General features: G+C 38.5%; 1 protein-coding gene across 2 annotated transcripts in view; it reads left to right on the top strand.

The window, feature by feature from the left end:
* LARS2 (leucyl-tRNA synthetase 2, mitochondrial) overlaps positions 1–14,057 on the top strand; it is a 94,816-nt gene that overhangs the window by 60,449 nt on the left and 20,310 nt on the right. The window contains exons 18-22 of one of the 2 annotated variants that reach the window (XM_048952132.1): positions 4,091–4,194; positions 5,322–5,504; positions 8,482–8,651; positions 9,379–9,456; positions 11,775–11,886. In XM_048952132.1, coding sequence (XP_048808089.1) covers positions 4,091–4,194; positions 5,322–5,504; positions 8,482–8,651; positions 9,379–9,456; positions 11,775–11,886 — 647 coding nt within the window. Of the gene's footprint in view, positions 1–4,090; positions 4,195–5,321; positions 5,505–8,481; positions 8,652–9,378; positions 9,480–11,774; positions 11,887–14,057 lie in introns of both variants that reach the window. The other variant, XM_048952134.1, reaches the window with a different exon arrangement.

Raw genomic sequence — 14,057 nt, 5'->3', positions numbered from 1 at the left:
TCTGTTCCAGCTTAATCCACCATGATGAGTGTGTTGACACACTCGCTTACACCTGTTCAACTACGTTACTGCAAGTAAATTTACACAGAATTTGCCTCTTCCCTTAAGTAATCAGTTTTGTCAGATGGATAATTGCAAGTGGAATCTAACACATTCTTCCCGATGGATTATAAACCAATAAAAAAAGTTTATTGTTGCCATTAACTCAGCGGATTTGACTCTGATAGAGAGCAAATGTGTGGAATAAGAAGGCACTATTTTTACATGGCTGCATTATAAAATACAAGAAGATACCTGTATGACAGAAATAGGTTATTCTCTAAAGGAAGTGTATCACATCTTTTCAAAGTTCATCAGGGACTTTATCACAAATATTGATTTTCAGTAAAAGCACTCAACTATTGACTGTGTAAAGTCTAAATGTCCAATATTGTTTGATCTTTTTTCAGCCTGAAATAATGTCCTTGCAACGCCATCTTTCATTTCTATTCTGGCCTACTGCAGTTTTGCCAGTATGTGTGATTCTAACTAACACATTTCATGACCTTCTGAACTCAGCTGCCAGGGTCCTGTCTTAGCTCTAGGACATGGTATTGGGCTCTCCCAACCTTTCTGAAGATGTGGGTTGCAAACACATTCAGTAAGCTCCTTTTCTAGGGCTGTCCTTCTGAGTCCAGTAATAGTGCTGTTGTGGACTCGCAGAATTAAAGGGATTGGAGGGGACCTTTGGAGATCATCTTGTCTAACACCTGTGCTAAAGCTGGTTCCATGAAGTGGTTTACACAGGAAAGCATCTAGGGAGGGTCTTGAGGTCGTGGACAGCCTGTTGCAGTGCTCTGTCGCCCTCACAGTAAAGAATTTTTTCCTCATGTTTGTATGGAACGTCCTAGGTTCCAGTTTGTGCCCATTGCTGCTGTTCTCTTACTGGGCACACTGTTGAAAACAGCCTGACCTCATCAATTTGACTCCTACACTTCAGATATTTATAACAGTGATGAGATGCCCTGTCAGCCTTCTCTCCTTTGGGCTGGAAAGATGCAGGTACCTCAACCTCAGGGGGATGCTCCAGGCCCTTAAAATCTTTGTAGACCTCCTCTGCTCTCTCTCTAGAAGTTCCCTTTCTTGCTTGAACTGAAAAGCCCAGAACCGGACATAGTACTTCAGATGTGCCCTCTAGGGCAGAGTAGAAGGGGAGGAAAACCTCCCTTGACCTGCTGGCCACACTCTTTAATGTATCCCAGGATACCATTGGCATTTTCGGCCACAAGTGCACATTGCTGGCTCACAGCCAACCTGTTGTCCACCAGGACACCAAGGTTCTTGTCCACAGAGATTATCATCCAGCAGGTCAGACTCGAACCCGTACTGATGCACATAGTTATTTCTTGAAAGGTGTAGGACTGTGCTCTTGCCCTTGTTGAACTTTGTAAGGTTCCTCTCCGCTCAACTCGATCAGCTTGTCCTGGTCGCACTGAATGGCAGCACAGCCTTCTGGTGCATCAGCCACTCCTCCTAGTTTCTTATCTTCAGCAAACTTGCTGTGGGTGCATTCTGTCCTTCCATCCAGGCGTTGATGAAGGTGTTGAACAAGTCTGCACCTTGTACTGACCGCTGGGGAGCACTGCGAGCTACAGGCAGTGTAACTCTGCTTGTGACCGTGTGATGGAGCCATCACAACACTGACAAAGGCACTCTGCACCTAAGGGAAAACTGCTTAGTTTCTGAGCTCTGTGTTTATTAGACAGGCTCTGGTTTTCTTGTTTGGGGCATTTCTCTATTCTCCTGTGGTCTCCCACGAGGAACAAATGTTGTTTTTTTTCCTCCCCATACTTGGTAATGTATTTTGTATTGCATTTTTGTAGCCTCTGTCAGCATAAACAAAAATAGGAAATGCTCATTTCTCCATTCAGCCTTTAATAACTTGGCATATGATCTGAACTAGCAGTTTGTCATTGAAAATAAGTGTTCCTTGAAAAATCACTTCCAATGGACAGTCTTATCTGACTTTGATGTTCTGGCTACCTCATTAGCTTTACTTTAGATAGTAACAAGTGTAGCTATTTTAAATTGAGTTATTAAACAGTCTGATGTATTCGGTTATAGGAGAAAAAATGTTTTAGTTTTTCCTTAGTGTAATTTATTTAGTTTGTAGAAAAAGCACTATCCCGAATAGTTCACTCCTGAAATATTTCTATACTCTCTAATCTCGGATAGGATGCAAGACTTCTGTTCCTGATTTTTCATCATTTAATTGACTTAGATAATTTTAGGTAATTAATTGAGATCTGAGTTGATGACTGCTTCCTATTTTTAAAATATATTTTTCTGTTTCTACTCTTTAAATTTGACTTGAAATTTTGTCTTCCGAAGATCCTTTAACTTCCTTACAAATAACACGATTTTTCAGGCAACCTATGTTTAAACCTGAGTATAAAAAATATGTACAGAAATGTTCTTGCTTCGAATCATTGATAAAGCCAGGCAGCATAGTAGAGACCAGTGCTGCTTAGGGACTGAATGATGCACTTGCCAGTAGTACTTGCCAGTACTTGGACAATATTTGAAAGTATGAAAAATATGCAAGGAAGGAAACTCCTGTTCAGACATGAATATGTTGAATGTTAACTATGAAGACTGTTGCTTTTTTTAAGGAGTAGCATTTGGAAGACAACTGCTTCAGTACTATAAAATCATACGTAAATGTTGTATTATTTAGTGATTGAATACTATATTTAATAAATAACTGTGGTTTAACGAGATAAATTTTCATATGTTTTATATTTTGTGAAAATACAACAGTGACTCTACAGATTGGTAGTGTTTTGTGTTATGATTTTTTGGTACACGGAAAGCAAAATGTGGAAGCCTATTCTTACTGTTTCTTCCTTAGATGTATGAATTTATTCCAGCTTTTGGAAAAAATGTAAATACAAGTGATGCATCCTTTGTTCTTAAGTGTTTTGGTAACTATGTGGGCCTTTGTTAGGAGGAATTGTGGGTGATTCAAACTGCTGCATGTTGAGCACATGAGAGCATTATGAAGCACAGGTCCGACTGGTATGTCCTCCAAAATGATGGTAACCAGTGTCTTTTTACCTGAGGATTCCTTGAGGAAACTCCCCAGACTCCATGTCCTCTGGGTCTCACTCCTACTCCTACACTCCTACACTCCTAGCCATCTTGGGGTTGCTTTTGCTTTCCTGATCAAAACCTCTAGAGATTAACTGTGTTGCACTTTTTAAGTGAAAACGGTGACATAAAGCTGACTAGGTGAATTAGAAATGCAAGGTCATTGAAAGAAGGTGACAGCAATAATGTATCTGCCAACTAGGAAAGTGTTTACTTAGAATTTATTTCTTGCTGAGTGAACTTCTGCCTTTGGCACTGCTGCTTTTAAGGCTCTTTTTATCTCTACGGTACACGCATTTAATGAGAACTTACCTTCCCTGATGTAAATTAGAAAAGTAGAGCTTTACTATTCAAGATGATAAAAATATAATATAAAAGATTTGCATAAATATCAACCATAAATAGATCCACTAAGGTGAACTTTCTAGCATTGCCCTTTTCTTCATTTTCTCCATTGTTTTCATGTCTGTGCTGCAAATGCTTGTGTTGGAGAAACTATCTTCTCAGTTTATAGAAAGAAATGTGCAGCAAGAATTTGGTTTGTTCCACAATACTGCATTTCTCAGAGAGAAGCTAGAACTAAATATTTGTAAAAAAGTGACAGTTCATACTTGCTCACTTTTACAAATGGGGTTTTAGAGTTAGGGAACTTGTCCAGTTGGCAAGGAACTTTTCTGTATTATCTTTATGCTAATTTGAAAAGTGACAGCGTAATAATTCTGTACTAAATTGTGATGCAAGAATGTGTACAAAATGCAAATAAGTATTTACACTTGTCAGCGAGGCACCATGAATAAATGCAGAAAGTGCTCTTTCTAAGGTGCCAAACATTTATGCAATGAACTTGAAATTCTTGTTTCATTAAGTATCTACCCCTGGCCGTCTGACATTTGGGGCTTATCGTAAGTATCCTTTAACAGCTGTTTTCAACCTACAAGTTTGTTTTTCCTTCCATCCTTAGGGAGCCTTTCCATAAGCTTTTGGTTCAAGGTCTTATCAAGAATCAGACATTCAGACTAAGAACAACAGGCCAATATTTGAAGAGAGAGGAAGTTGATCTCACTGGTAAGAGAGGACGCGTGAGAAAACCAGTACAGGTGCGCCCAGAAAGTCAGAGACTATTTCAGTTAAAAAGGGACATAGAGATCTTAGTGCTGGGAAAATTAGGTGGGGAAAAATAAACCCTTGCAATATTTAAGCCAGAGAGTCTCTTCCATGAAGCTGGGATTCATATCCACTGCTGAGTGTGCAGAGACCCTACTAATCTAGCAACTTTTAATTGCAACCACATACAGCAACAGTGCTATGATACCATTTTAGCTCTACTGTAGTCCAAAGGATCCAAAGTTTTATAACAACAGTGCTCAGCAACTTGCTGAATGAAGTTAGCAGTTCCAGCAGACAGACAACCTACATGAACACTGTGGCAAAGTTAACATGGTTGTTAGTGTATTCGATAAGAATTAGACATATATGGGATGTATAATGAGAATAGGAGAAAATACTGCTTCTCAGTTCTTCCCAGTGCCCTCACTGCATAAGCTGGATCAGCAGCCCTTGTCTGGAGAGCTGTAGCAACAAGAGAGGCTTGGTTGTATTTGCCCTCCTTCAAGAACCTCTCACACAGCCATATCTTTTCACTACTTTCTCCTGCATACAAATCCTATAAGATAGCAAAAAAACAAAAAACAAAAAAACAAAAAGAAACCCCATCAACAACCAGCCAACCAATGAACCTCTTACACATACCGTGGTCTGTTATCCTATTTTGTTCTAGAAAAGTTTGCAGGTGTTTTTGCAAAATTTTCTTGTTATGCTGTGTAAATACCCCTATTTGTCCCTAAATTCATGCAACAGTAGGCAGGTTATTGTCAGAATAACTTACTGCAGTTAAAGTTATGAACCCAGGGTCTATTTAAGCTAACAGTAGGCCAAAACTGTCCCAAATATGTACACCCACCTATGAGGTTTCAAATGGTGTGGTTATAACAATGCTTAAATCTCAGGGGAGAAAAATTTGGCAGGGAAAAAGGTTGTTACTTCTTTGTATTATTTTTCTTTTTAAACTGTTTGGAAGAACGAAAAGCCAAACCAACTCACCACAAATAGTTTTTTCTAACCTAGGAAACTGAACTGTTGTTTGAAATGAGCAAAATTCATTTTAATATTTTGTGTTTGTCAATAATATCTAGGCACTGAACCAGTTCACTTAAAAACTGGTGAGAAAGTCCAAGTCACTTGGGAAAAAATGAGCAAATCTAAGCACAATGGAATAGATCCTGAAGAATTAATGAAAGAGTATGGCATCGACACCATACGACTTTACATTCTGTTTGCTGCTCCTCCAGAACAAGATATTCTATGGGATACTAAAAGTAAGTCAGACTTTATGTAGTGGTTTTTTTTCTAGTGTATCTTAACACAAAAGTTAAAGTAACAAAAAATTATAATAAACAATTTTGATTGTTTTTTTTTCTTTTAAAAGAGGAGTCACAAAACTGTCACTGCAAAGCAGGCTTGCAGGAATAGTACAAGATGTGAAAAAAGAGAGATGTATGAAACACATTTCTCAAACGGTGTTTTCTTCTGAACTGGAGTGCAAATCTGGATCTTATTCTCTTATTTTTTTTGTTAGCTACTGTTGATTGAAAATGATTGTTTGCAAATTATTTTCTTTATTCTAAGATGCTTTCCTTTGATGGAATTGTGTCAGATTACAGATTAAACTTGGCACTTCTTTTCTTATTTATTATTTTAGTTTGTTTAGACATGTGCAATGTCTTTTGTAAGATGGACCATAAAATACCTCCTGAAATAATCTCATTTATCAGAGTCCCTAATAACTAATATTTGTACACAGGACATACCTTTATGAGCTTAGCTCTTAAATAAGATTTATCATCCTTATTCACTTATTCACTAACATGCAATTTGTCATACTGACAAGTCTTAATTTCTCCTGTGACTCATACATTTTAATGTAGACTTGATGCATGTATTTGAATGCAGTTGTCTTGTTGCACAAGGCTTTTGTAAAACATCCCATGCCTGATTTAAAACATGCATATATCTTTATTCTTGCATTATCTTCTTGCTACTTAGTTCAGTCTGTACTAAGCACAATTTCAGTTGATACCTGTCACCCATTATATTCATACGCATTCATTTACATATAATGGCAGAGTGGACTTAACGACTTCTTGGTTGGCTTTCTGCGTCCATCTAATCACAGCAGCACAGATCAAGGGAATGTGAAAGATGTGAAAGGATGATGCCTATTAAAAAAAAAAAAAGCTCTGAAAGCTCTCATTTCTGTGTCCCTAACAGTATGCAGATGAGCTCCTGGCCAACCCCAAAATTGTGTAGGATTTTCTTTTGCAGCTGGATGGGGCCTGGTGGGATTCATCCCAGGACACTCAAAGAGCCAGCTGATGTCATCATGAGACTTCTGTCAATTATCTTTAAAGGATCTTGGGAATCTGGAGAAGTCTCAGTTGGCTGGAAGCTGGCAAAGTCCCAGTTTTCAAGAGGGGCAATAAAAGAAGATCCTAATATTTACAGGCCTATCTGTCTCATTTCTAGTTCCTGCTATTATTACAGCAAAGTTTATTCTAGAAGTTGCTGAAAAATAGCTGAAAGAAAATGTAGTCATTGGTCAACAGCTAACACTGGTTCATGAGGGGAAAGTCTTGTTTAGCCAAGTGAATCTCCTTTTATGACAAGGTTACCCATCTATCTGACCAAAGGAAGACAGTAGATTCAATCTTTTTTGGGTTCAGCAAAACTTTTGATACTATTTCTAACAGTATCCTACTGGACTAAGTTTCCAGCATACAGGTAGACAAAACATAATGCAGTGGCTGAACAACTGGATGACACGTGTGTGATTGCTGTGTGGTGCCCAGGACCTGGCTGGCTGGAGCAGCCAGAGCGATGTCACTGAGCAGCACTTATTGCTGGTCCTGCACAGAGCCACAGGTGTTTGAAGTTGAGTCCAGAAGCAAATATAACTGTATTTAAAGGGGATCATTCCTCGACTTTGCTTCCCCATCTCTGTGTGGTCCCTGAATAGTTCCCTTCTAGTCTCCTTGGTGTCCCTCTGGTTCTCCAGGCAGAAGAAGGATGGGGAAATCCTAGCATGGCACATGCAGTGCAAGGAAAATGCAGGTAGTCATTCAAACCAACCACCTAAGAAATACGAAGATTAGTGATTTGTGTCGTCTTATAAGAGTGTTGTAAAACATGGAACACAGTGAGATTTTAGCAGGCTAAAGATAAATTAAGAAAAAAAAAAAAGTGACAAGGGTTTCTTAAGTCTCCAGTAAGCTTTTGATCTTAATTTCTTTACAACAAAATACAACATACAAGCAGTTTATTACAGCATAACTACAGCCTGGAGAATACCAAGCCTGCAGTGTTTAGATGGTGTACAAGATTCCAATATGAACAGGAGATTAAAAGTTTGGAGAGAGCATTGTATTCTGCATCCCACCTAAGAGAGCTCCTGAGGATCACAGGCATAATCTATCAGGTTGTATTTTACTGTCCAGTTAAGCTTTTACCTAGTGCAGGATAACGCACCTGTGTTAGACACTCGTGCGGTGTGACGTAGTGACGTGCAGTGTAGCAGAACTCTGATACATCTTGAAGCTCAAGCTGTACCTTCCCTAGTGGCCCACCATCACTCAGCACAAACAGCTAGCCGTGAGCAGCATTAGCTTGGGCTTCTCTATACCACAATTCCTAGGTTACATTCTTTGAAGAGCTATGCAGCAGGACCAGTACTTGCAAGCTCAGGATGAAGAGCTTTATAGTCCTTCCAAGTTAAGCTCTGGTACCAGGAATCATAACAGTAATCATTAGCATGGTTGAGTCTCTGAAGCAACAGAAGTACATGTACTTTTTAAGCTCAAATTTTAAAAGAAATCTCTCAAAAAAAAGTGTGTGCATGTGTGCATATATGTATATATGCTTGTATTCTTCCATGAGTCTGAAAAATGAGAGCTTGTAGAATTGTTTTCTTGAGTCATTAAAACACAAGGTGAAGATTCAAGTGGTGACATAACCATATGGATTTAGCAAATATTTCTGCTACGTGTATGTTTTAAAGCCATTGCAGGTAATACTTTTGTTACTTATTATTGGTTTCTTTTCATTAAGACAACACAGCATTATTTTTGAGGGCATTCTTAATTGCATTTACATTTTTCATGTAAAATCTAAGGGTTTTCAGGTTGGTTGGTTTGTTTGTTTATATTAAACTCTAGCAAACATTCCATTTTGCTTCCAAGTTTTGGCTTCTTTCATTGCAACTGATATCTGCTTGTTTCTGCCATCTTTCGTTAACCTCAGCTGATGCTATGCCAGGTGTTCAGAGATGGCAGATTCGCCTCTGGACACTTGTAACCAAACTTATTGAGGCAAGGACTTCGGAAACCATACCAAATCCTGAGGTTCTGAGTAAGAAGGAGAAGGCTGAAGCCAAGAGGATCTGGGAGCAAAAGAATCTTGTAATTTCTGAGGTAAAAAGAAACAGTTTGTAAATGAATAAATGACTTATTGCTTGTGCAAAAACCATGCTTGGCTTAGAGGGCCAAGAGCTTTCCCACAGATGAGTAAGTCATGAAATCATTCTGAAATAAAATATTCTCCATGTAAGTAATTTTAATAAGATACAGATTTCATGGGACAGAACTCTTTTGCAAGAGTGCGATTTAGACTGGCAAAATTTATCTACTCTATGCCTTATTTAAAGGATGAAGTGTTACAGCATTAAAATGTTATCAGCCTGGGTGTGAAACAGCTACACTTCCAGCAGCATAGCTATAGGTGAATTGTGCAGAATATCTCTAACAACCTGCTTTGAACTGTTGGCTTCATACCTCGTTGTCATGCCTTTAGTTTCATAGAAAATGAGAAGAAAAAAAGAAGTTGTGGGAAAAAATAGATTAGTGTTTCTTAAAAAATTATTGAAATGATTGTTCACCTTTTGTGCTAAGTCTGATACTGTGTTTTAGTGTCAAATCAGTTATGCAAGACTCAGACGGAGATAAAAATATCTGCAAAATTAGCTTCAGATACTTTCCTTAAACTTTCCCTGATGTAAATCCTGTGGCCAGGGACCTTCACACACACGTATTGTTGCATCTATGACTTGTTTGCATGCCAAAGTGATTTCCATATTGAAGGTAATATTCAGTTTTTGAAAATTACAATTAATTGGTGACAGAACTTTTCTTTCAATTCAAGGTAACAGAGTACTTCACAAAGGATCATTTGTTCAATGCAGCTATTTCTCGACTGATGAGCCTTTCTAACGTACTCCATGTAAGCATGCCATATGAACAAAGGTATTTTTCTGTTAGTCATTATTCCTGTAAGTCTTTCTAGAAAGCAAGAGCTGCCTGAACTCTAGGTTCAGAATTCCAAAAGGCATTAAATGTCCTTACCACTGCTACTGACTCAAGAGCCTCATGGACACATATTGAACTATTCAGATTAAAAGAGGTATGTTCTAATATTGCTGTATCCTTTGAATATGCGGTGTTTTGCAGGAAGAGCTTGGAAGTATTAGAGGCAGTAGGTTCTGACGGTCACATCTGCGTCATGCAATTTCAAAAGGATACATTTTCTTCTGGTTTTGTTCTGTTTTTAAACAATATATATATGTAACTACATAAGTAGTGCATTATAGGATGATCAAAAACATTCTGATTTAAAAGAAGATTTATTTTTTACAGGGAAAATAACCTATAATCTTGTATTCCTCTGAGGTGGTTTTCAGCACTGAACTGTCAGTGAGACAGTTTGTGAATTCCCCTTTCCGAAGACAAACAAAAATTACAATTCTTTGGGTTTTTTTAGTTTAGATGATGTGTTTATTGGTTCATAATGAAAGATCAAATATCCTTATCTTTGCTACCAATCTTAAATCTGTTTAAGCAGTTCTTCAAACATGTAACGGTAATGCAGTCTAGACAAGAAATCAAATTAAGATTTGGATTTTTTTGACTACTTCATTGATAAACTGTTTTATATCTTGTGGATTCTAAGGAAATTATTGGCAAAGTTGAGGAATATAAGAAAATGTTAAGTAGGGCATGTGCAATTGCTGTACTAAAGTAATGAAAATCTGAGATCATGTGAGGTGCTGGGAGGGTGATGCTCAGTTCTCTATTTCCAGCTCAGTGATTAATAGGCATTTTGAGCAATTGGGGAATTAAAAAAAATAAAAATAAAAAGATCAGTGTCCTACAGACAGGTAAATATTTGAACACTGATATATTTCATGATCAAGGAAGTCAGTGCTGTATGTTTCAAGAGCAAATTTCATTACAGCATGCTCACACTTCCTCTTTCAGTCCCATTTCAGAGGAGGAAGTGAAGAGATGGGTGAAAATTCTATATAGAAAAAACCGGTAGTAGTTACTAAAACTTGTTCAGTTGAAGCTTGTGCTTTCCTCAGGAGTATCAGTGACAAGACATCGCCATCTGTCAGCTCTCCTGTGGTCCGTGTTTAAAAATCATTGCTTTTGGACAGTTTTCCAGTAGGCGGGATGTGGGGATCGTCACACCCATAAAGTAATCCTCGTGAGCTGACACGTACTGACATTCTTCTGCACTGTTTCATTAGGGTGATGAATCATAAATTCAACGTGGAATCCGAGCTCACCAGGGGAAGTAGTTAGAGTCAAAACAGAGGCAAAGAAGGAGAAAGTTTTTCCAGCTGCTTTTAGTGCTGTTCTTTTCTACTTGGATTGAAAGAGGAGTTCAAGTTCAAATTTTGCCTGCCTGGCACCTTTTACAAGAAATGCAAAACTATGTTTACTAGAACAAGCTGAAAAGCAATCTGGACATCAAACCAGAGAAGGCTGTGTTGTGCTTGTTGCTCCTAGGGCTCCTCATGTTGACACTAAGCTCAGCCTTACTTAAACTGCTCTAGGATCTGACCTAACTGAACCTCATCCCAGCAAAAAAACATGCTGCATTCATCACAATCTGGGCTTTTTGTACAGGCAGTTTACCTCTTTAGGTAGCTTGGATTTTATGCAAGATTGCACTTGTTGATGTGGCTGCACTGAATGTTACTCACAGCCACAGATCAGTCGACACAGGTCAGTGTTCAGATTCCCATGCCAGAGTAGAGCCCCAAGGATCTATCAGCACTATTCCCTTCAGGATTAGAATCATTAGCTTCCCAGCTTGTCTGGCTTTTTTATAACAGTGTCAGACAGCACTCTGTGACCAAGAGGTCTCTAGAACTGCTTGTAAGTTCATAATTTATTGTAAAATTATATTGTCCTGAACCTAGACATTGATTTTAGGTTTTGTTACATAGAATACATACATTGCTCTAAAAATAATACCTCCTATTTGTTTCTGTGGAAACTACAAAGAGCACAATAACGCTACTTGGCGAAGCAAGCTACAAAATGGCATTTTTGAAGATACTCACCACCATTAGCTATCTGTTTTCACCAGCAATGAACAAGAGGCTATGCTGCACTCATAACAATCTGTGCCAGCAGTGATTTTAATGATATGTTACTGCATGTTATTCTAAGTAAGAAAAGTAAGTTACTATTTTACTTCCCACCCAAAATATTCATATTTACAATTCATTTTCTTTTTTTTTTTTTTCTTAGCAAGCTTCTTGGCCTCTTGTTCTTCACAGTGCAGAATATGAAGATGCTTTGGCTACGCTCTGCATTATGGTTGCACCTATGGCTCCACACATTGCATCAGAGATGTGGAAAGGTATTTATTGAACTGCTTTTTCTATTGCTGTCCAGAGACTGATGATCACTATATAGCAATTTAGCTTCCTCTGGGAAGTGGGAATGATAGACAGAAAAGCCTTTTTTTTTTTTCTTTTTTTTTTTTTTTCCTCCTTATATTCACCACAGTTGTAAGCCTTGAGGTCTGAATCCCAAGTGGGCTAAATTGCATAATGCTACTATAGTTAAAACCTGTGAAATAAGGGATGTAGGTGCCAGAGTTCAACAGTTATTTTTAAGGTTTATTGGGAGAAGTTCCAAGATGTATGTGGGAAGATAGGAATATATCCTGTGTAAGGCTGGCCACAAACTGCTATGTGGTTTTGGACCTAATATTAGCTTTTAGATGCTGTTTTAACAGTTTTGTTTTTCACAGTCATGTTAGAACTTTGCTTTCAAGTGTTTACAGAATGGAGCGATTAAATGGCTTATATTGCAGAGCTGCATGTGACAGTGAGCTATTATTAAATGCCAAAGAAAGGCTGCTTTTGTTGATAGTAGTATCATAGGGGCACAGACTGGAAACAACAGGACCTACTGGGTGGGGGTTCTTATTTTGTTTTCATTTCCAGTATTTTTAAGATGTTCAGAATAACCTAATTGCTCAGAGTGCCTAATTGTTCAGAATAGAGGGGGATCAGTCACAATTCACTTGGAAAATGCTACTTTTAGTCAATATTGTCTTTCAACAGAAAGTACCATCTAGTTGAAATTACATTTAAATTGAAGTAATTGCTCTGATTTTGTTTTCCACAATGTTTGAGATGGAGTCAGAAGTTCTCTGGGTTAATTACCTAAACATGCAGTGCCGTGTGAACTGTGAAATTCAAATGCCTGTTAGGGATACCGAATGATCAAATATGTTTCACAGTATGACAGTAAATCACTCAGATATCTTAATTAGCATGATTTATTAAATGTTAAGCTTAATCTTGTTGATCGTTTTGACTGCAACAGAAGGGACTCTGTTTTTTTTTTTTGCTAAAATCATTGGAGAATGAGAATTTTGAACACTTACTGGATTGCTCTCTGACTTAAGAATGAAAAGAATGTATAATAAAAATTAGGACTGTATTGTCCTCAGCTGCTGTCTGCAATTAAAAATGCAATTCTACTTGTGTGGTCCGAATACTGCATGTTGTAATTCAGTGCACCTGGCAAAAAAAAAAAGCAACATTTTTGGTGATTATTACCTGAGAAATATTATGACTGAACATGAGAAATACAGTCTTTGTTAGCAAGGTAATCATTACATTACATCAAAATTATTAATCAGTTTTATCAAGAGAATGTATGTACATTTAACTGCTGCTCTTTGTAAGAGGGCAGTATTATTTAGAAACCACCAACATCTAGCACTTCTGTCCTGGGACTGGGATTGCTGGTGGAAAATCTCCAACCATGAGGGCTACTTCAAAAAGTAATACCTCCTGTTTTGTTGTGTTGGCCCACAACCTCGGAGGCAGATATTGGTGGTATGGCTGGCAGCAGAGGCTGAACCTTCCCACCAATATCCCATTACATGTTGTTGCTGTGTGACAGATGGCAGCAGACGGGCAGTGACAGAATGCTGTCTGACATGGAAGTGCAAGTGAATCAAAGGTGTGGATTTGAATTTCTCCACAAGCAAAAAAATGGCACCCATTGACATTCACTGGCACTGACTGACCGTTTATGGAGACCAAACCATGGATGTGAGCACAGTGAGGCAGTCGGTGGTGCATTTCAGCAGTGTGACAGCGCCATGAAAGACGAGACGCATTCTGGATGGCCGTGCACAGCTGTCACACTGTGAAATGAGCAGTGTCTGAATCAGCTCATCCATGTGAATTGGTGGATTACGGCCAGGGAACCGTGTACAGAGCTGAACATTGGCTTCAATGCATTGGAAACATGGTGACAACACTGGAATGTCACAGAGTTTGCAGCATGTGGGTGCCACAGATGCTCACACAGGAACAGAAAGAACACCATATGCAAGTTTGTCAGGACCTATGCAGCCAATATGAGGCTGAAGGTGACAATTTCCTGGATCACATCATCAGCAGAAATGAGACATGGTGTCACCACTTTGAGCCAGTCAGAACGGCAGTACATGCAGTGGTGACACGTGAATTCCTCATTGAAGAAAAAGTTCAAGATGCACCCCTC

This window comes from Lagopus muta, chromosome 7, assembly GCF_023343835.1.
Source record: "Lagopus muta isolate bLagMut1 chromosome 7, bLagMut1 primary, whole genome shotgun sequence".
Lineage (NCBI taxonomy): Eukaryota > Metazoa > Chordata > Aves > Galliformes > Phasianidae > Lagopus > Lagopus muta.
Note: the sequence above shows the minus strand (reverse complement) of the source record. Positions and strands in the feature narration are given on the sequence as shown.